This window comes from Eretmochelys imbricata, chromosome 1 (genome assembly GCF_965152235.1).
Source record: "Eretmochelys imbricata isolate rEreImb1 chromosome 1, rEreImb1.hap1, whole genome shotgun sequence".
NCBI classification, from domain to species: Eukaryota; Metazoa; Chordata; order Testudines; family Cheloniidae; genus Eretmochelys; species Eretmochelys imbricata.
Window position 1 is genome coordinate 206,991,337 of NC_135572.1, and position 22,627 is coordinate 207,013,963.

The following is a 22,627-nucleotide window of genomic DNA, read 5'->3' on the forward strand; positions in this document are numbered from 1 at the left end:
CAGGCACACTGCAAGCACATAGACAGACAACAAACTCACCCCAGTCATCATGTTGTCACTCCTCCTTCACCTGGAGAACTCCCTCATTAAACTCTCTCCAAATGTCAAACTGTGACTTATTTCTGTGTGATGATGTGTCTCATTGTAGTCTTTTGGTGCTTGCTTCCTAATTGTAAGTCTCAGCTGATCATGTAGCTCTATAAAAGCTCAAAGGGAAGAGATATTTAATGTTACAGCAGAGCAGGTGGAACTGAAATCTATTAGGTGGTACGGTAGAAAAAAATCACCAAAATTTTCCCATTTTGCAGTGGAAATTGTGCACTGTCTAATCGTACTGTGCTGTTAGTTGCATTATTAATACTTGAAGAGAGTGTTGAGGGATGGGGAAGGGGAGATGAAAAACTATTATTTTTAGTGGTCCTTCCTTTTTTAGGTTTTGGTAACCTGGATCAAAACTGTTTAAATGAGGGGAAATAATTTATAGTCCATCTTCTTTTCCTTGCAGTATACATGAAGCTTCAGTGTCGTACCTGATATGACAGACCCGGACGTCCTCACTGAAGTCCCAGCGGCTCTGAAACGCCTTGCCAAGTATGTGGTGCGTGGTTTTTATGGCATTGAACATGCTTTGGCGCTGGACATCCTCATCCGGAATCCTTGCGTAAAGGAGGAGGACATGTTGGAGCTGCTGAAGTTTGATCGGAAGCAACTGCGGGCAGTTCTCAATACCCTGAAGGGGGACAAGTTCATCAAATGCAGGATGAGAGTGGAGACAGCTCCGGATGGCAAAACCACCCGGCACAACTACTACTTCATCAATTATCGCCTGCTGGTCAATGTGGTGAAGTACAAGCTGGACCACATGAGGAGGAGGATTGAGACAGACGAGAGAGACTCCACCAATCGTGCCTCCTTCAAATGTCCTATTTGTTTCAGCACCTTCACAGACTTGGAGGCCAATCAGCTGTTTGATCCCATGACAGGTATGGTGCAAGTATCAAATGCTTTTGTTTTTTCTTTCATCATTTAGGGTCCAGAATTTCAGGAAGTGCAGTGCTTTTCAGTAGTGAAACATACTTCGGTGATTGTGATCTTTCTCCTGGGTTATCCTGGAGCTGGGGGCACTGTGCTTCAAGAGGTGCTAATATTGGAATGAAGTACAAAAGTCAAACCCAAAGTCCTTATCGTTTGTAATCAAAGATTCCATGTTGCTTCTTGAAATTTCAACATGGGTAATTACATGGTCTTATTAGTTTTTCCCTTTCAGTTTTAATAGAACATGGTATTCTTTCCTTCCTGACCTCAACTGTTCTGTAGTGTTGCTGAGAGATATTAAACAATTGCCACCTTTTGCCCCAGTGGTTGGCTGTGTTTTGATGATGGATGCAGTATTACTTATATAGTTGTACAATCAAGGAGCAGTGTTTATAAAGTAAATACTTGTAAGGATGTTTGGGTAAAAGGCAGTATAGAAATGAAAGCTCAGTATCACAATCAAATTCAAAGGAGAAGAAAGCAGTGTGTCCTTGTTGGTAGTAAGTAGCCTTTCACCACATGCTGCTCTTGCCTGTACATAAGAACGGTTATACTGGGTCAGACCAAAGGTCCATTTAGCCTGGTATCCTGTCTTCCGACAGTGGCCAATGCCAGGTGCTCCAGAGGGAATGAACAGAACAGGTTATCATCAAGTGATCCATCCGCTGTTGCCCATTCCCAGCTTCTAGCGAACAGGCTAGGGCAGAGGTGGGCAAACTATGGCCTGCGGGACCGTCCTGCCCAGCCCCTGAGCTCCCGACTAGGGAGGCTAGCCCCCGGCCCCTCCCCTGCCGTCCCCTCTCCCCTGGAGTTACGCCGCCACGCGGGCAGTGCGGCTTCCGGCCGCCCACCTCCCAGGCTTTCCAATAAGCCTGTCCTGCTCATCTGAGTGGTGTGGTAAGGGGGCGGGGGGTTGGATAAGGGGCAGGAGGTCCTGGGCGACAGTCAGGGGACAAGGAGCAGTTGGATGGGGTAGAGGTTGGGGCGGGGGTGCTCAGGGAACAGGGGTGTTGGATAGGGGTTCTGGGGGGCAGTTAGGGATGGGGGTCCCGGGAGGGGGCAGTCAAGGGACAAGGAGTGGGGGGTTGGATGGGTCAGGGGTTCCGGGGGGGCCTGTCAGGGCGGGGGTGTGGATAGGGGTCAGGGCAGTCAGGGGACAGGGAGCGGGGGGGGTCCCCGGAGGAGGCAGTCAGGGACAAGGAGCAGGGGGGGTTGGATGGGTCGGCGGTTCTGAGGGGGGCACTCAAGGGGCAGGAAGTGGGAGGGGGTGGATGGGAGGCGGGGGCCAGGCAGTTTACGGAGGCACAGCCTTCCCTACCCAGTCCTCCACAGAATCATAGAATATCAGGGTTGGAAGGGACATCAGGAGGTCATCTAGTCCAACCCCCTGCTCAAAGCAGGACCGATCCCCGACTAAATCATCCCAGCCAGGGCTTTGTCAAGCCTGACCTTAAAAACTTCTAGGGAAGGGGATTCCACCACCTCCCTAGCTAACGCATTCCAGTGTTTCACCACCCTCGTAGTGAAAAAGTTTTTCCTAATATCCAACGTAAATCTCCCCCACTGCAACTTGAGATCATTACTCCTTTTTCTGTCATCTGCTACCACTGAGAACAGTCTAGAGCCATCCTCTTTGGAACCCCCTTTCAGGTAGTTGAAAGCAGCTATCAAATCCACCCCTCATTCTTCTCTTCTGAAGACTAAACATCCTCAGTTCCCTCAGCCTCTCCTCATAAGTCATATGTTCCAGTCCCCTAATAATTTTTGTTGCCCTCCGCTGGACTCTTTCCAATTTTTCCACATCCTTCTTGTAGTGTGGGGCCCAAAATTGGACACAGTACTCCAGATGAGGCCTCACCAATGTCGAATAGAGGGGAACGATCACATCCCTCGATCTGCTGGCAATGCCCCTACTTATACACCCCAAAATGCCATTGGCCTTCTTGGCAACAAGGGCACACTGTTGACTCATATCCAACTTCTAATCCACTGTAACCCCTAGGTCCTTTTCTGCAGAACTGCTGCCGAGCCATTCGGTCCCTAGTCTGTAGCGGTGCTTTGGATTCTTCCGTCCTAAGTGCAGGACTCTGCACTTGTCCTTGTTGAACCTCATCAGATTTCTTTTGGCCCAATCCTCCAATTTGTCTAGGTCCCTCTGTATTCTATCCCTACCCTCCAGCGTATCTACCACTCCTCCATACCTTTTTGCAACCCTGATGTGGCCCTTGGGCCAAAAAGTTTGCCCACCTCTGGGCAAGGGACATCATCCCTGCCCATCCTGGCTAATAGCCATTGATGGACCTATCCTCCATGAATTTATCTAGTTCATTTTTGAACCCTGTTACAGTCTTGGCCTTCACAACATCCTCTGGCAAGGAGTTCCACAGACTGACTGGGTGTTGTGTGGAAAAAATATTTCCTTTTGTTTGTTTTAAACCTGCTGCCTATTAATTTCATTTGGTGACCCATAGTTCTTGTGTTTGAGAAGGAGTAAATAACACTTCCTTATTTACTTCACACCAGTCATGATGTGTTATAGACCTCTGTCATATCCCCTCTTAATTGTCTGCTTTTCAAGCTTAAAAGTACCAGTCTTATTAGTCTCTCCTCATACCCCTAATTCCATACCCTTAATCATTTTTGTTGCCCTTTTCTGAACCTTTTCCAAGTCCAATATATATATTTTTGAGATGGGGTGATCACATCTGTACACAATATTCAAGATGTGGGCTTACCATGGATTTATGTAGAGGCAATATGATATTTTCTGTCTTATTATCTGTTCCTTTCTTGATGATTCCCAACATTCTGTTTTCTTTTTTGACTGCCTCTGCACATTGAGTGGATGTTTTCAGAAAACTATCCACAATGACTCCAAGATCTCTCTGAGTGGTAACAGCTAATTTAGACCCCCTCATTTTATGTGTATAGTCGGATTATGTTTTCCAATGTACATTACTTTGCATTTATCAGTATTGTGGTTGGTTGTGTGTGGTTTACTGTTAGGATCTATTGGGGTAACAATGGAACCAGTCAGGAAAGTAAAAAAATAAATATATTACTGTTTAAAGTCAGTCATTAAATAAATCTGCCAGATTTGTCCATGATTGAGGGTAAACAAGATTTTTCTTTGTGTGATTGCCCACATGGTATTCCACTGTTGATGCACAACTTTTTAACAGGCTGGGTTTTTTGCCAGGGGCTGTATCTTGGGAACTCTTTGGTTTAAATGTCCCCAAATTTGGCTCGTTAACAGAATCCCATGTGTAAATGATACACATCAAATTTCAGGGCAATCTGAGTAAAGAGTTGAGCTTTAAACAGAAAGCTGATCTTAACCTTAACTATCATGGGGTTGTCATCCTGCTGAAGTATAGCTGGAGGTAGAGATGAAAATGGCAGATAGCTAAAGTAAAGCACTATCTCTTACAGAGGCTTCTGGGGGAAAATGTTAATCTTTTGTTCTGTGACCTTTTAAAACCATGCAATCTGCAGAAATGTACTTTCTACAGGCAAAGTGTTGCAAGATTGTCAGAATCTAAATAACTCAGTACCATCTCCTCAAATGGATTTTTTAGTACGTAAGAGAAAACACAAGGCATTAAATATCCGCAAGTACATTCTGTTGTTCATGTGGGTCAGCCACATGCTATATGTAAGAGTACAAGCTTCAGTGTTTTCTTAACCGGTAGAGGGAGATGCTCTGTTCTGTCTGGAGACAGTGGTTGGAGAAGATGAATTTGTTAACTGTTACCAACATAGAAAAGCATTTGATAGCTTTATTTTCTGTAGCTCAGGTTAATCGAGTCTGGATGGGTGATGCACACCTTTGATGTTTCTTCCCCCTTCTCATAGCCCAATCATATTTGTGAATCTGACATAGTGTAACATTCAGTTGTCAGATTCAAGGTTAATCTGAAAGAAAAATTACGTGACTAGAAACTGCAAGGGAGAGTGGGTTGTGGTGAGGGAGAGACAGAAGCTAGAGATCCCACATTGAATTTAACAGACTTGTGTTGGGCTCTGTTTATTTATAGTACTCAATTGAAGCACTGCATTTTATTGAAAAACTAAGCTATATCAGAGTATTTAGCAGGATAATATTTGAATTTGGTTTTGAAGCTAGAAAGAAAACAAATCTAAGGTTCCCTGTGGTTGAAGAGAGATATATCTTTTTCTCTCCTCCTTCCCCCTTCTCTACCCCCCCACCATCATAGTCACATCATCCTTTTATTGTACTGCATTGCTTTCTATTTTTATTATTGTGAGAAAAATCTTAAGGTAAACATATTGCATTATTGGGTTGACTTTATGTTCTAGTACAGAATGGGATATCCACCCATAGACTAGGCAATGGCTTATTTTAAAAATTAGATTGAACAAGACACTAAAGAAGGTACTCTAAAGGGTAGCCATTGGAAAGGGGATGGAGTAGATGCCCGGATAGGTTTCTTCCATCACTATATTCTCCTGCTATATGGAATCAGAAGTAGCTGACCCTTTCCTCCCTGACTTTTTGCTCTTGCATTCATAATAATAATCTTGGTGCTATTTTAGTGTTGTCAGTTTCCTGCATGGTATCAGTGACATATTGTTAATATAGTTAAATGAAATTTAAGCTGTGTAAGGAGGGGGAGATATAAATGTTAAAATGAAAATCAGTGGAGTCTTTTTTTAAAAAAAAGAATAAATTTCAGTCCTGCACTGCATATTCTTGTGCTTAACAGCAACATTCCACTGTATAACGCACTTAGTTTGCTTTTCTCTAGCACCTTGCAAACTCCAGCTTTCTCAAAGCACCTTGAGCTAAGGTAAGGCAGTAACTGTGGAACTGAGCTCTCATGTGGCCTGGAATGTCTTATTGAGGAAAGGGATTTTGACCAAACTCCTGTTGTGCCTTGAGCATCTCATCTCTTAAAATCCCATAATTTCTCTGAGTGCCCAGCTTCTCACTTCATACCCTCCAGAGTATTCTAAACACATCTGCCAAAAGCCTCTGTCTTCTCTCACTATTCAGTCTCCCCACTTTCTCACTCAGACCCTGCACTAAAGCCCACCCACCCATTTCCCTTTCTTGTGTTGCCCATTCTCATCTCTTCTCATTTTTGATGGTCTCCCTTGTCCACTTCTCACTCCATGTCTCTTCATTCTGCTCTCTCTCGTCCTACCTTTAAAAAAAAAAAAATTACTAAGACCCTTGTGTTCCATGAAGCTGTGTATCTAGCCTTTTCTTTATTCGGTATAGTATTGAATCATAACCTTAGCCCGCAAGATCTTTGGAGCAGGTATTGTGGCTGTATTTTCTCTACTGTACAGGGCCATGTACATATTATATATCAATGATTTAAAAAAAACAGCCAACTCTACAACCTCCAGCAGGGCTCAAAAATTCATTTGTTTGCTCATCACTGGCATGTCAGAAATTTTTCCTGGAAAAGACTCTAAGCCTTCCCCTTCTGAAGAACTTCAGTTTCTATTTTTAAATTTTTCACCATCATGGTTGCAAAGATAGCTTTCCATTTGTGACCTTAATGTAAACTAATGCAGTCTTACCACAGCTTAAGGGTCTTTGTCACTGATCAGAGCTATGTCAGGTAGCAGGTAGAGACTCTGCTCACTTTCACTGCTCAGAAATGAAACTGGTAATCATGTCAGTTTCACTCTGCTTCAGATTGGCAAATCTCTGAGCTACACCTAAAGACAAATGGGGAAATTCATATTGTAGATAAGGCACACACATTTAACACTAATGGTAATGCTTAGAATGACTCAAGGGATGTGGTAGATTGTCCATTACTTGAAATCCTTAAATCAAGATTGTATGTCTGTCTGAAAGATATACTTCAGTTTAACCACAAGGTATTGGACATTCAGGAATTAGTGGGTGCAAGTTTATAGTTAGCACTATGCAGAATGTCAAATGGCCTTCTTGGCCTTACAGTTATAATTCACTGGAGCTGTTGCTCATAGAGTCCTGGTGGCCATCCTCTCATATTTTGAAATGATGTCTGTGACATTACCCAGGGTACAATCTGGACTGATGAACAGCTGCGTCCACTCAGTTCTCCAACCTGGGGTGACTTTTACACTGCTTCGCTGTGAGAGCAACCACTCTTGGTCTGCTCACACAAAGTCTCCCACATGTAATTTAGTCCCAGTTATTGTATATGAGTGCTATAGCTAGCCACTCCTGAATTACACTGCAGAGCAACACCAGCAAGCTCCCAGTCCCAGACTTTCCCCAGAAATTTATGTCTTATAGTGCCCAGTTCCCTCCTGAACAGTAAATCCTGTTATCTCAAATACTTTCGCAAACACTTCAGTACAAACGCATTGTTTTAGCTAAAACAAATATATTATCTACAAAAGATAAATTTTAAATGAATATAAGTAATGAGGCATAAAAGTCAGAATTAGTTACAAGAAAATAAAGGTAAAGCACAACTAATGCCTACCTTAACACTCTACATGAATTCAAAGCAAAGTCTCTCTCACCACATGTTTCTGCAGTCTTACTGGCTGACTTTCTTTCAGTCAGGATCCCTCCCCTGGTCCAAAGCTGTTTCCTTTCTTCTTTAGTTGTTGTGGATGCTGTGGGTAGAGAGAAAGGGAGGAATAATTTGGGGCATCTGCTCTCCCTTCTTACAGTTCTTTCTGTTCTTCGAGAATCATCTCCAGCTAAGGTTCAGGAGACAAAGTCTGTGTGGACATGAACCCCAAGTTGTTCCTGGGTCAAGATGTAGTTTGTTTTTTTTTTTGCCCATGCCCTCTTTCCTGCCAAAGAATGGCCATTTAATCAGGTGATGGTTCATTTGGTTTTGTTGACACCTGGCTCAGGTGTTGGCTAGCGTTTTGTCTCTGGGGAACTGGTTTGTGACTGCTCCCCAAACTTGAAGCATGTCTTTCAGTAATAGCATGCAATAGAATCTTATAACTTTGTAACAGAGTTGCCATACACATTTTACCAGGACAATAATGGTCAGCAAATGATGAGTTTTCAAATGATACCTTACATAAGGACAGCCATACTGGGTCAGAACAAAGGTCCATCTAGCCCAGGATCCTATCTTCCGACAGTCAGGTGCTTCAGAGGGAATGAACAGAACAGGTAATCATCGAGTGATCCATCCCCTGTGTCCACTCACAAGGCGTACTTTATACGAAATATAACATAGTCCTGTAAAAGGATGAACATAGGGGTACAGACTGTCACAACATCTGGCTGGTATGTCTAATCTTCACAGCTATAAAGCATCTGCTAAAGTTTTCATGCCATGACCTACAGTGTTCATGCCATGTCTGTCTGAGTGAGTTTTGTCAATACAAGCACAGAAAATATTTGCCACATACACCCTTCTCTTGGCTTTACAAATCCAAACACACACAAATGGAAAGATGTCCCTAACCCTTTTGTGAATATTGCTAAGCCATTGCCACTTCAGTGGAAAAGGTTGTTCCTGCAGCTTTCTTGCCTTTTATTATTCTGCTGACTCTCTGTTCTTTTGAAGGTGCATGCTTGGTAATACCGTCTCCCAAGTGTGTCATCCTTTTAGACATGGAAATCTGTTTAGATGTCAGATCAAGAACACACATGGAATCCTGTTACTTGTGTTGCAGTAGATTGTATTGTTGGATTCGTATTTAAACTTATAGCATGCAAGCCTAGTCAGTGTCCGCGCTGATGCTAAAAACTTACTGTGCTGTGAAGGGGCTTAGATTTGGGGGACAGGACTAAAGCACTAGATTTTAGCCAGTAGTGGGGTCTTTTGTTACAGTGATAAATATTTGAGCCAGCATTGGCAGTAGGAGGAAATATGGGAGGCTCCTGAAATACAACACACCTAGAAAGGATGGCAGAGTCAGGATTATAGCATCTTGAAATTTAAAGTAGACCTATAAGGGAGTAAAGCATTGAGATTACCCTATATAATATGGTAGGATAGGTGTCATAAATATAAAGGGAAGGGTAAACCCCTTTGAAATCCCTCCTGGCCAGGGGAAAGCTCCTCTCACCTGTAAAGGGTTAAGAAGCTAAAGGTAACCTCGCTGGCACCTGACCAAAATGACCAATGAGGAGACAAGATACTTTCAAAAGCTGGGAGGAGGGAGAGAAACAAAGGGTCAGTCTGTCTGTATGCTGGGTCTTGGCCAGGGATAGACCAGGAATGGAGTCTTAGAACTTTTAGTAAGTAATCTAGCTACGTATGTGTTAGATTATGATTTCTTTAAATGGCTGAGAAAAGAATTGTGCTGAATAGAATAACTATTTCTGTCTGTGTATCTTTTTTGTAACTTAAGGTTTTGCCTAGAGGGGTTCTCTATGTTTTTGAATCTAATTACCCTGTAAGATATCTACCATCCTGATTTTACAGGGGGGATTTCTTTATTTCTATTTACTTCTATTTTTATTAAAAGTCTTCTTGTAAAAAACTGAATACTTTTTCATTGTTCTCAGATCCAAGGGTTTGGGTCTGTGGTCACCTATGCAAATTGGTGAGGCTTTTTATCCAACATTTCCCAGGAAAGGGGGGGTGCAAGTGTTGGGAGGATTGTTCATTGTTCTTAAGATCCAAGGGTCTGGGTCTGTAGTCACCTAGGCAAATTGGTGAGGCTTTTTACCAAACCTTGTCCAGGAAGTGGGGTGCAAGGTTTTGGGAAGTATTTTGCGGGGAAGGACGCGTCCAAACAGCTCTTCCCCAGTAACCAGTATTAGTTTGGTGGTGGTAGCGGCCAGTCCAAGGACAACGGGGGAAATATTTTGTACCTTGGGGAAGTTTTTGACCTAAGCTGGTAAAGATAAGCTTAGGAGGTTTTTCATGCAGGTCCCCACATCTGTACCCTAGAGTTCAGAGTGGGGGAGGAACCTTGACAGTAGGTGAGATTACCCTATATAACATGATAAAGGCCTAATCCTTATAAAGTGGATGACTGATTAGCGATGTATGAGTTATATAAAAGTAAGTTTTGTAGGCCTGCAAAATTATGTGGTTGTTATAACCTTTTAGAAATGGGGAAAGTGCAAACAAAGGGGAAACAATACTAACATAGAATCATAGAATATCAGGGTTGGAAGGGACCCCTGAAGGTCATCTAGTCCAACCCCCTGCTCGAAGCAGGACCAATTCCCAGTTAAATCATCCCAGCCAGGGCTTTGTCAAGCCTGACCTTAAAAACCTCTAAGGAAGGAGATTCTACCACCTCCCTAGGTAACGCATTCCAGTGTTTCACCACCCTCTTAGTGAAAAAGTTTTTCCTAATATCCAATCTAAACCTCCCCCACTGCAACTTGAGACCATTACTCCTCGTTCTGTCATCTGCTACCATTGAGAACAGTCTAGAGCCATCCTCTTTGGAACCCCCTTTCAGGTAGTTGAAAGCAGCTATCAAATCCCCCCTCATTATTCTCTTCTGCAGGCTAAACAATCCCAGCTCCCTCAGCCTCTCCTCATAAGTCATGTGTTCTAGACCCCTAATCATTTTTGTTGCCCTTCGCTGGACTCTCTCCAATTTATCCACATCCTTCTTGTAGTGTGGGGCCCAAAACTGGACACAGTACTCCAGATGAGGCCTCACCAATGTCGAATAGAGGGGAACGATCACGTCCCTCGATCTGCTCGCTATGCCCCTACTTATACATCCCAAAATGCCGTTGGCCTTCTTGGCAACAAGGGCACACTGCTGACTCATATCCAGCTTCTCGTCCACTGTCACCCCTAGGTCCTTTTCCGCAGAACTGCTGCCTAGCCATTCGGTCCCTAGTCTGTAGCGGTGCATTGGATTCTTCCATCCTAAGTGCAGGACCCTGCACTTATCCTTATTGAACCTCATCAGATTTCTTTTGGCCCAATCCTCCAATTTGTCTAGGTCCTTCTGTATCCTATCCCTCCCCTCCAGCATATCTACCACTCCTCCCAGTTTAGTATCATCCGCAAATTTGCTGAGAGTGCAATCCACACCATCCTCCAGATCATTTATGAAGATATTGAACAAAACCGGCCCCAGGACCGACCCTTGGGGCACTCCACTTGATACCGGCAACCAACTAGACATGGAGCCATTGATCACTACCCGTTGAGCCCGACAATCTAGCCAGCTTTCTACCCACCTTATAGTGCATTCATCCAGCCCATACTTCCTTAACTTGCTGACAAGAATACTGTGGGAGACCGTGTCAAAAGCTTTGCTAAAGTCAAGAAACAATACATCCACTGCTTTCCCTTCATCCACAGAACCAGTAATCTCATCATAAAAGGCGATTAGATTAGTCAGGCATGACCTTCCCTTGGTGAATCCATGCTGGCTGTTCCTGATCACTTTCCTCTCATGCAAGTGCATCAGGATTGAGTCTTTGAGGACCTGCTCCATGATTTTTCCAGGGACTGAGGTGAGACTGACTGGCCTGTAGTTCCCAGGATCCTCCTTCTTCCCTTTTTTAAAGATTGGCACTACATTAGCCTTTTTCCAGTCATCCGGGACTTCCCCGGTTCGCCACGAGTTTTCAAAGATAATGGCCAATGGCTCTGCAATCACAGCCGCCAATTCCTTCAGCACTCTCGGATGCAACTCGTCCGGCCCCATGGACTTGTGCACGTCCAGCTTTTCTAAATAGTCCCTAACCACCTCTTTCTCCACAGAGGGCTGGCCATCTCTTCCCCATTTTGTGATGCCCAGCGCAGCAGTCTGGGAGCTGACCTTGTTAGTGAAAACAGAGGCAAAAAAAGCATTGAGTACATTAGCTTTTTCCTCATCCTCTGTCACTAGGTTCCCTCCCTCATTCAGTAAGGGGCCCACACTTTCCTTGGCTTTCTTCTTGTTGCCAACATACCTGAAAAAACCCTTCTTGTTACTCTTGACATCTCTCGCTAGCTGCAGCTCCAGGTGCGATTTGGCCCTCCTGATTTCATTCCTACATGCCCGAGCAATATTTTTATACTCTTCCCTGGTCATATGTCCAACCTTCCACTTCTTGTAAGCTTCTTTTTTATGTTTAAGATCCGCTAGGATTTCACCATTAAGCCAAGCTGGGCGCCTGCCATATTTACTATTCTTTCGACTCATCGGGATGGTTTGTCCCTGTAACCTCAACAGGGATTCCTTGAAATACAGCCAGCTCTCCTGGACTCCTTTCCCCTTCAAGTTAGTCCCCCAGGGGATCCTGGCCATCCGTTCCCTGAGGGAGTCGAAGTCTGCTTTCCTGAAGTCCAGGGTCCGTATCCTGCTGCTTACCTTTCTTCCCTGCGTCAGGATCCTGAACTCAACCAACTCATGGTCACTGCCTCCCAGATTCCCATCCACTTTTGCTTCCCCCACTAATTCTACCCGGTTTGTGAGCAGCAGGTCAAGAAAAGCGCCCCCCCTAGTTGGCTCCTCTAGCACTTGCGCCAGGAAATTGTCCCCTACGCTTTCCAAAAACTTCCTGGATTGTCTATGCACCGCAGTATTGCTTTCCCAGCAGATATCAGGAAAATTAAAGTCACCCATGAGAATCAGGGCATGCGATCTAGTAGCTTCCGTGAGCTGCCGGAAGAAAGCCTCATCTACCTCATCCCCCTGGTCCGGTGGTCTATAGCAGACTCCCACCACTACATCACTCTTGTTGCACACACTTCTAAACTTAATCCAGAGACACTCAGGTTTTTCTACAGTTTCGTACCGGAGCTCTGAGCAGTCATACTGCTCCCTTACATACAGTGCTACTCCCCCACCTTTTCTGCCCTGCCTGTCCTTCCTGAACAGTTTATAACCATCCATGACAGTACTCCAGTCATGTGAGTTATCCCACCAAGTCTCTGTGATTCCAATCACGTCATAGTTCCTTGACATCACCAGGACCTCCAGTTCTCCCTGCTTGTTTCCAATGACATCTGGTCATTCCGTTACTAAGTTTTTGTAGTATCTAAAGTAAACAAGTAAAGTCCCTGTCAAATAATAGGATGGATAATTTTCTTTATGATAAAAAGGGGAACAACGTGTTACGTAAGTTATTTTGTAATTTGTAACATCATGTATGGCAATAACTATGTCCCAATAGTAAAAGAAAGATTTGGAGTAGTGAATGAGGAGTGTTGATAAAAGATTGTGCAATATTGTGTATAAAAGATCATGTCGGAAACGAGAATCTCTGCCTTTCTCCTTGTAAATATAGCCAGTTCACTGGCTTGCTACATTCCACCTGGTCCCTGGGGTGTAACGCTCTGTACCTGTGTAAATACAACCTGGTCCTTGGATTTGAGAACTCACTGTAAGGAGTGGTTTTTCTGCTTTCTGTGGGTTTGAGGTAACCTGTGGGCCTGGTGGAATTGGTCCTGAAATATCCTTAAAAGACCTATTGGATTCCATGTTCTCTGTCTTCGTTGTCTCCATTACTGAATGTCTCTGGCAAGAAAGGCATACAGATGACTATACTGGTGATAAGGTTCAGTGTGCGTGCATGTCTCCAGCTCTGAGATGAAATTTGAATTGTTCAGGCATGTAGGTGTATACGTGTGAATTTGGGGATCTTGCTGCTAGATCTTTTTGCTGTTGATCACCAAATTCTGCTGGGCAGACTCCAAGAGATTGCAGGGTGAATGGAAATGGCTCTGGTTCTTCTCATACCAAACCAAGAGAGGGTTGTAACAGGCAACAGATACTGTATCTTCAAAACCCTCTATGTGGCATTCCACAAGGCTTAATTTTCTCCCCTATTTTTTCAATACAGGGTATGGGAGGATAATGTTGAGGCAACGGATGACACCTACCTCTAAATCACCTTTATACCCAATATAACCAGCACCATCTTCTCAGCTAGGCATTGAGAAAGCTGGATCAGCACCTGTATGAAAGGCAAGTGTCTGAAACTGAACGCAGACAAGTGGAGCAAGGGAAGCATTTGTATTTTCCTCTTCTATAACAGTACCCTCTGTTGAGGGCTCGTGCTGTCAGATTATGTCCGTTCAGTGTTGGTGGCCTTTTAGACAGTGCTGTTGGAGCCCACATAGCTACAACTATGAAAAATACCCTTTTCCGTCTCTGGCTCTCCAGAAGGCACCGCCTCTCCCCTCCAACGCTCTTATACTTCACCTTGACCACTCTGATCCATGCCAGGTCCCACTGTGTCTGCATTACAAAAAATCACCACCACTTATGTGCCAGTTGGGGGACTTTGTGGGCCTCAAACCGAGGCTAAGAAATTTAATGGATGATGCAGACCAAACTCAACTGAAATCGCTATCGATAGTATCTCCAGGTCAGGAGTGAGGAATACTTAAAGGATGGCACAAAGGCAGCTTGCTGTGCTGCTACTCATGGTATACCTGTTTGTGACTAAGTAGAGGGGTTTGATCTCCAGGGCTGTCAGTCTGGAACTTCTTACGGGCAACAATATCACAGGCCAGGGGAGGCGGAGCCTCCCCAAATAGCCAGGCGTGGCCCCGCCCATGCTGTACCTCCAGGCCCCCTCCTGCTTTCTGCTCTTCCTCCCCTGGCCCAGGGATGGAGGTCACAGGGATGGAGGGGCTGGGGCCGCGCCACCAGCAAGATGCTCCAGAGCTGGGGACACTGGAGCTGGGGGCATGCCATCTGTCTGGGGCTGGGGGCTGCGCCGCCCATCCAGTGCTCTGGAGCTGGGGGCGCTTGAGTGGCCTGGGGTGTGGAGGGGCCAACATCTGTCGTGATGCAGGAGCTCTGGGCTCTGTCGGGGGAGGGGGACAGGAGAGGCAAGGCCTTGGGCAGAAGGGGTGGGCCCAGCGGCTAGCCTCCCTGAGCTAGCAGTTCTTGCGCTGCCCATGAAATTTAGTATTCATAAATAAGGCATATGTTTTTAATAGTGAGGATAACTATTTACTGAAACAATTTACTAAGGGTTGTGGTGGATTCTCGATCACTGACCATTTTTAAATCAATCAGATATTTTTCTAAAAGATCTGCTTAGGAATTACTTTTGCAAAGTTTGGTGGCCTGTGTTATACAGGAGGTCAGGCTAGATGATCACAGTGGTCCCTTTTGGCCTCAGAATCTACGAATAAAAAGTTCTACTTCAGCCCCTCTATTTAGGTATTTCTAAATTGCCCCTCACCAAGGTATGCAAACGAGCTAATGTTATAAAAAAGATGCCTGTGCTGCCCATCTGTCAAGTTGTTTGCCCACATGCATACTGCGGAATAGTTAGTCACCCTCAATAACAGTTTCAGATAGTTGCATAACAGAAGATCCTTCTAAGAACTTGGCTTTATTTTGGGAGCAGGAGGACTGTTATAACAATCTTGATTTAAATGTACTTCATTACTTTATTTCATGTTTTATTTACAAGTTGCTTGTTCTTCACTTTCTCCCATTTTGTCTTAAATTGCTATAATGAACATTTTGTAAGTATTTGTAATTGGTTTCCTCAATGTTAATAGAGAAACTATAAAATCTGAAAGTCCGTTAAAAAGTTTCACACACACAAAGTTAATCTATGTTGAAAAAAAAATCCAGGTCCTCATTGAAATTCTTTACTGTGAGAACAATACAAACCAACCAAAAATTGTAACCATGTAGCCTGTGCTATATTTGCAATGAACGCCACCTGTTGATAAATTCAACTTCAGCAAGTCAAGAAACCAAAATAAGCTCTATTCCTTCATCAGAGTTTGCAGTCTGAAGTCAGTGAGTATTGTTTTTGTACATCCCACCCTTATGTGCCTATATTTAGACATTTAGGCTCCTGTCTTTGAAAATGTTGGCATGAGTATAAAAAAGTTACTAACTTTTAATATATTCAAAGTCTAAATAATTTTTGATCACCCTGAAGGACTTTTGTTTTGAAATGACAAAGGTTTTATGACACTAAGAGATGTTTTTAACAAATAAAATTTTTGCTCCTGATCCTCCAAATACTTATGCAGAAGCTCAATTTTAAGCACAAATAGTCCCATTGAGGTCAATGGGACTGTTCTTGGGAGTAAAGTTCTGTACCTGGTTAAATGTTTACAGGATCAGGGCTTTAATTTTCAATATTTTTTTAGCCTCTATTAATTTTGCAAAATTCACATACCTTACCAGTTGATTAAAACGTGTAACAAAATTATAACTCCATTTTGAAATGCCACTGAAGTTGCAGATTACATATTTTCAAATTAGTTTTACAAAGTCTCAATCTGATTTAAATAACTTAATTTTTAAAAAACAATTATTTAAATTGTTCCACCCTGCTTTACAAAGACAGAGACTCTTGGATCCTACAAGTAAAGTGTTGTCCTGTTTGTACAGTTGCTGTCTTCCTTACCCTTGTTCTGTTTGTTCATATAGGGTCAGATTGAAAAACTATCACAGCTCAGATCTGCAAAGCTTATATACATATAAATATGAGCAAAAGACTCCTTATATGAAAAGGAAAAGACTGGGTCAAAAGGTTTCTTTTTTTTTTGGCTTACAATCTTTACTGAGCACAGATGAAAAAACAAAATAAAACAAAAATACATGCTTGCAATAGAGACAGATTGAATCACTAGTGTTAAGCAAACGTCTGATTATTTAAATTCACCTTTTCAAAGGACTCTCAAACTTGTGTGGTATTTTCAATCTATTGTGCTAACCTTGGTCAGCAACATATGAAGACTGTGTAACTCGCTATGCTCTTCTAGGTAATATCAAGCTGTTTTGAGGCCTTTTTGGGGCATTACATGGTAAATTGGTTCTCCTTTCTAATGAACTGCAAACCCCTGTAAACAGGAAAGGAAAATGATTGCACCAAACTCAAACAGATGTAATTTCTAAGAAGAACTAAAGCCCATTTAGTTAACACACACTGCAAATTCTCTGGGGCCTGTTATGTAAAGTGTGCCTTGGTAACACAGGTGTCTGGACAGATTTGTGCTTAGATGGCAGGCTTCAGTCAGACTGCCATTTCACGACAGTACTGGGGCACAAATAAAATCCAGTGGTACAATGCTCCTAACTCAGTGAATCCTAATAGATATTTTTGTTTAAAAGAGCCCCTAAATAAAAAACTTGGTATGCTTTCTATTTCAAGGAGGGGTCTGCGATACATAGGTCCCTAGGCAAAGGATCTACTGCTCTTTGTGAACTGTCATCCCAGACCTGCCACACTCGCTTCATACAATACATTGCTTACAGGGTATTTGTCTGTAAAGGGTAACAGGTAAGGTCTTTATTGAAAGTTTGTAACTTGTGAGATGTGTGGAGGGATAATACTTAAGGAATAAATGTAACTATGCGGAAAATTATGCCTTATGGTCTTGAAGTAAAGGTTAGTTGTCAGAGAACCGTATGTCTCATATTGTAACCCCTCCCTGGCTAGCCGATTATGGGATGTGTTGTTCATTTGCCTACCCCATCCCAGAATAGTCAGGGGGAAAACCATCAAAGACAACTGCAAATGATTGAAACCACTTGGAGGTAAAAAAGAAACATTATGACAGACAGGAGGTTGCCCTGACTATGTAAAGACTGGTTCAGTATAATACCAGAGTGGGGAGAGATATCTTGGATCCCTTCACTAAGGAGACATCTTATTTAGCCTGGGGTGTTTTTCCTGAAAGTTTAGTTCCTGGTTTTGGGAAGCCAGCCCTCTCTGCAATAGGATGACATTCTTGGGTGGGAGGGGAGGACGACTTACTTTATTAGATAGGAAAGGTAACTATTAATAAGTGTAGGTCCTAGTTCGTGTTTTATGATTTTTTTATATTGTAACCAATTTCCATCACTCTTCTGTTTCTAGTGGAATCTCTAGTCTTTCTTATACTAAAACAAAAGCTGTGTATAAACAAGAGCAGTGACTTAAGGTAAAACTGGTGTACACTGCTCCTTTGGGGACAAAGGATCTGGGATTTATGTGGGTTGCCAGTGTCAGGGGCTGGGGAACATTTTGAGAGGACTTGGGGACTGGGGCGCACCTCTTGTTAACCTGCAAGGTGAAGACAGAGCTGGCATAGCCCAAAGGAGGGTGTTTGAGTGGCTGAAAGGGTGGTGGTGGTAGGGAGCTAACACTCGGTTACCACAAGCAAGACTCCCTCACGCTGGAAACAGAGGGTAACAAAGAGACTCTCAGTCTGGGTACCCCAAGAACCGTCACAGGGTGTCTCCCACTGCTGATAGAAACTACACTGCACCCCTTCCCTCCCTTACTTCCTCTCAATCCACCCACAGGTTGTTCGAATGTTGACACTGCCAGTCCTATGGAGTTTGATTTGAACTTTCCTTCCATTCCACCACTCTGCTCTTTAACTCTTCCCATGCTGTGCTTCTTTGCAGTTGTGTGATAAGGCTTTTTTAAGAGGTGAAACTTGCTGATATCCAGCCTTTGCCCAAGGTCTCTTGTGTTCCTGAATGCAATAAATTATGACCCTTGAAGGCAGCTCTGTTAAGAGAAAAGGAGTACTTGTGGCACCTTAGAGACTAACCAATTTATTTGAGCATAAGCTTTCATGAGCTACACCTCACTTCATCGGATGCATACTGTGGAAAGTGCAGAAGAGGATTTGTAGCTGATTATAAACTGAGCATGTGTTCCATGAGCCACACGCAGTGATTTTAAAAGCAGAACCCCTTGTCTTTTTACAATGGGGAGGAGGTTGGAGTCTCTCCAACTGCCTGCCTCCTGCTTCTCCTTTATTCACCGGAGCAGCTCTGGGATGAGGTAGCAGCACTCTGAGCAGCTGCTGTCCTTCTCCTGCTGTGGCTGCTCAACAACTCCACAACTGGCTGCCTGCTGTATTGCAGGGGGGGAGGAGAAGAGTTACTCTGGCTGTTCTGTTGCCTGCTTAATCTTTTGCCTTTTACTAACGATTTCCCTGGAGAGGAATATTTATGAGTTTCTCTATTGTGCTGCAGGAGCCCCAGAGAATATACTTTAAGTATTGATTGTCATCTCTGGACTGTGGTGGCATAGTACGTTCAGCTTTTGGGCTGCAAAGATTGGGGACAACTGGTATAGCTCTGTTTAAAAAATCACTAGTGAGATAGTACAGTAAGCTACACTTTCTCTCTAGGCATAGCAATCGTAATGGAAGTTACAGGCCTTAGCATCTGCTTACAGCACAAAGTGTACATCCAGTTGCCAGACATGATGGCAGTGTATTGTCTGTGTTGATAGGAGGTGGTTAGACATTAAGGTAGTCCTCTAGTAGTTGTAGTCAAGAATGATAAATTACAATGAGATTACTATGGAAATATAACAGGCATCTGCATTAATCCTTCATGAGTTCATAAGTATTCGTCATAATATTGAGGAATAGGAAGTAATCGGGGCTTTACAGTAAAATGTTTCATGCTGTAACTTTGGTCATTTTTGGTTCAAGCTACTTTTAAAATTAGAAGGAAGAGAGAGACCATGGTCCAGTGGATAGGACACTGGCTTGGGAATCTGGAGGCTTGGGTTCTATCCCTGGCTATGTCACTGAACTTGGGAAAGTCAATTAACTCTGCTAGGGGGGAGGGGATAGCTCAGTGGTTTGAGCATTGGCCTGCTAAACCCAGGGTTGTGAGTTTAATCCTTGAGGAGGACATTTAGGGATCTGGGGCAAAAATTGGGGATTGGTCCTGCTTTGAGCAGGGGGTTGCACTAGATGACCTCCTGAGATCCCTTCCAACCCTGATATTCTATCTATTCTATGATAAGTTAGAACAAGTAGTTCTGCTCAGAAACTATTTTTAACTGATTGCTGTGGCACCCAGAGCAATCACCGTACCTTCCAATGAGATGTAAATCTGAGGCCCTGACCCACTTGTCATTAAAGTTCCCTGGCACTTTTTGGGGTGTTTTATTCTTAGTGTATTGAACAGAATCCATCTTAAGTAATTATGGTCTGCCACTCCCGATTAGTTTGAATTGAGTATAGGATTTTTCTGCACTTCCTATCCTAAAATGTTATATGATGTCTGTGTTTCACCCTAGCGGTGGCTGCAATTTTAGTGGTAGATAAAGTGATTATGTAACTTGAAAATGTTGCCAACCCTCATGATTTTATTGCAGATCTCACACTATTTTTTTTAGGGTTGTTGATTAATCACAGTTAACTCACACAATTAACTACAAAAATGCAATCACGATTAAAACAATCATGATTAAAGCTACGTTTTAGTCACAGGAATTGTTAGTAAAAGTCACGGAGAGGTCACAGACAGTAAACAAAAATTCATGGCCTGTGACCTGTCCATGACTTTTACTAAAAATACCAGTGAATAAAACTTGGGGGGGTGCTGTCCAGGAGTCCTGTGAGTGCTGGGGCGGGGGGGGGGGGCAGTACGTGACCCGAGACCCTTGCTGGTGCTGGAGGGGGTGAGGGGGTGATTGGTGGGGCCGGCAGGCTCCCTACCTGGCTCCACACCTTCCCCACCCCCCACCCCCCCTCGTGCCTCCCCTCTCCAGCAACAACAGCAGAGGTTTGGTGTGGGACGTAGGCAAGTGATTGGGGCACGGGAAATATGTTCTGTGACTTTCCGTGACTTCTGCAGCGGCTGGTGCACCCGACTCACGAGCTGCTCAGGCAGCCTCTGCGTCAGGCACACCGGCCACTGCTGGGGCAGTCTTGGGCTCCAACACACCCCCCCAGCAGCGCAGTTTAGGTGTGGGAGGGGTCAGGGGGTTGGGACACCGGACAGGGTGAGGCGGGCTCTGGGCAGCGCTTACCTGGGGGGCTCCCCAGAAGCGGCAACATCCCCCTCGCTCAGCTGTTAGGTGGAGGTGTGGCCAGGCAGCTCTGCGTGCTGCTTTTGCCCAAAGTGCTGGCTTTGCAGCTTCCATTGGCCAGGATTAGTAGGAAATGGGGAGGAAAACATTACACGCAAAGCACTTTTCCTGTCATCCAGCAACTCTTAAACGTGCACATCTGCTGCGTAAGGGTAGGAATGTAATTTGCCTTCTGGTGTTTAAGTACACTTAGGAAATGTTTTCAGATTTTTCTTTACAACCATGAGGGCTATACAGTTAGCTTTCATTTAAAAAAAAAAAAAAAAAAGTGAGACACTCATATAGTCATGACTCCAATAGCTTGAGCTTTAAAAAAAGTTAGGGCTGTCAAGCAATTAAAAAAACGAATTGAAAATTAATTGTGCTGTTAAACAAGAATAAATACCATTTATTTAAATATTTTGGATTTTTTCTACATATTCAAGTATATTGATTTCTACTACAACACAGAATACTAAGTGTACAGTGCTCACTTTGTAATTTTTTATTACCAATATTTGCACCGTAAAATGATAAACAAAAGACATAGTATTTATCAGTTCACCCCATACAAGTACTGTAGTGCAATCTCTTTATCATGAAAGTGCAACTTACAAATGTATATTTTTTGTTTTGTTTCATAACTGCACTCAAAAACAAAACAATGTAAAACTTTAGAATCTACAAGTCCACTCAATCCTACTTCTTGTTCAACCAATTGCTAAGACAAACCAGTTTGTTTATATTTACGGGAGATAATGCTGCCTACTTCTTATTTACAATGCCACCAGAAAGTGAAAACAGGCTTTCGCATGGCAATTTTGTAGCTGGGGTTGCAAGATATTTACATGGCAGATATGCTAAACATTTGTATGCCCCTTCATGCTTTAGCCACTATTCCAGTGGACATGCTTCCATGCTGCTAATGCTCATTAAAAAAATGTGTTAATAAAATTTGTGACTGAACTCTTTGAGGGAGAATAGTATGTCTCCTGCTCTATTTTACCCACATTCTGCCACATATTTCATATTATAGCAATCTTGGAGGATGACCCAGCACATGTTCGTTTTAAGAACACTGTCACTGCAAATTTGACAAAACGCAAAGAAGGTACCAATGTGAGATTTCTAAAAATAGCTACAGCACTCGACCCAAGATTTAAGAATCTGAAGTGCCGTTCAAAATCTGAGAGGGACGAGGTGTGGAGCATGCTTTCGGAAGTCTTAAAAGAGCAACACTCCGATGCGGAAACTCTAGAAACTGAACCACCAAAAAAGAAAATCAGCCTTCTGTGGTGGCATCTGACTCAGATTATGAAAATGAACATGTGTTGATCCACTCTGCTTTGGATTGTAATCGAACAGAAGCCATCGTCAGCATGGATGCATGTCCTCTGGAATGGTGGTTGAAACACAAAGTGACATATGAATCTTTCGCGCATCTGGCACGTAAATATCTTGTGACACCAGCATGCAAATGCCTATTCTTACTTTCAGGTGACATTGTAAACAAAAAGCGGGCAGCATTATCTCCTGCAAATTGTAACCAAACTTGTTTGTCTGAGTGATTTGGCTGAACAAGAAGTAGAATTGAGTGGACTTGTAAGCTCTAAAGTTTTATATTGTTTTATTTTTGAATGCAGTATTTTTAGTACATAATTCTACATTTGTAAGTTGCACTTTCATGATAAAGAGATTGCATTACAGTACTTGTATTAGGTGAGTTGAAAAATACTATTTCTTTTGTTTTTTACAGTGCAAATATTTGTATAAAAAATATAAAGTGAGCACTGTACATTTGTATTCTGCATTGTAATTGAAATCAATATGTTTGAATATGTAGAAAAACATCCAAAATATTTAAATAAATGGTATTCTATTCTTGTTTAACAGCACAATTAATTTTCAGTTAGTTTTTTTAATTGCTTGACAGCCCTAATT

General features: G+C 43.1%; 1 protein-coding gene across 1 annotated transcript in view; it reads left to right on the forward strand.

Annotated features, from left to right (window-relative positions):
• The window catches only part of GTF2E1 (general transcription factor IIE subunit 1), an 86,928-nt gene that overhangs the window by 16,971 nt on the left and 47,330 nt on the right, over window positions 1–22,627 (forward strand). Inside the window, exon 2 of the mRNA XM_077822940.1 lies at window positions 506–983. Coding sequence (XP_077679066.1) covers window positions 536–983 — 448 coding nt within the window. The 5' untranslated portion in view covers window positions 506–535. The remainder of the gene's footprint in view (window positions 1–505; window positions 984–22,627) is intronic.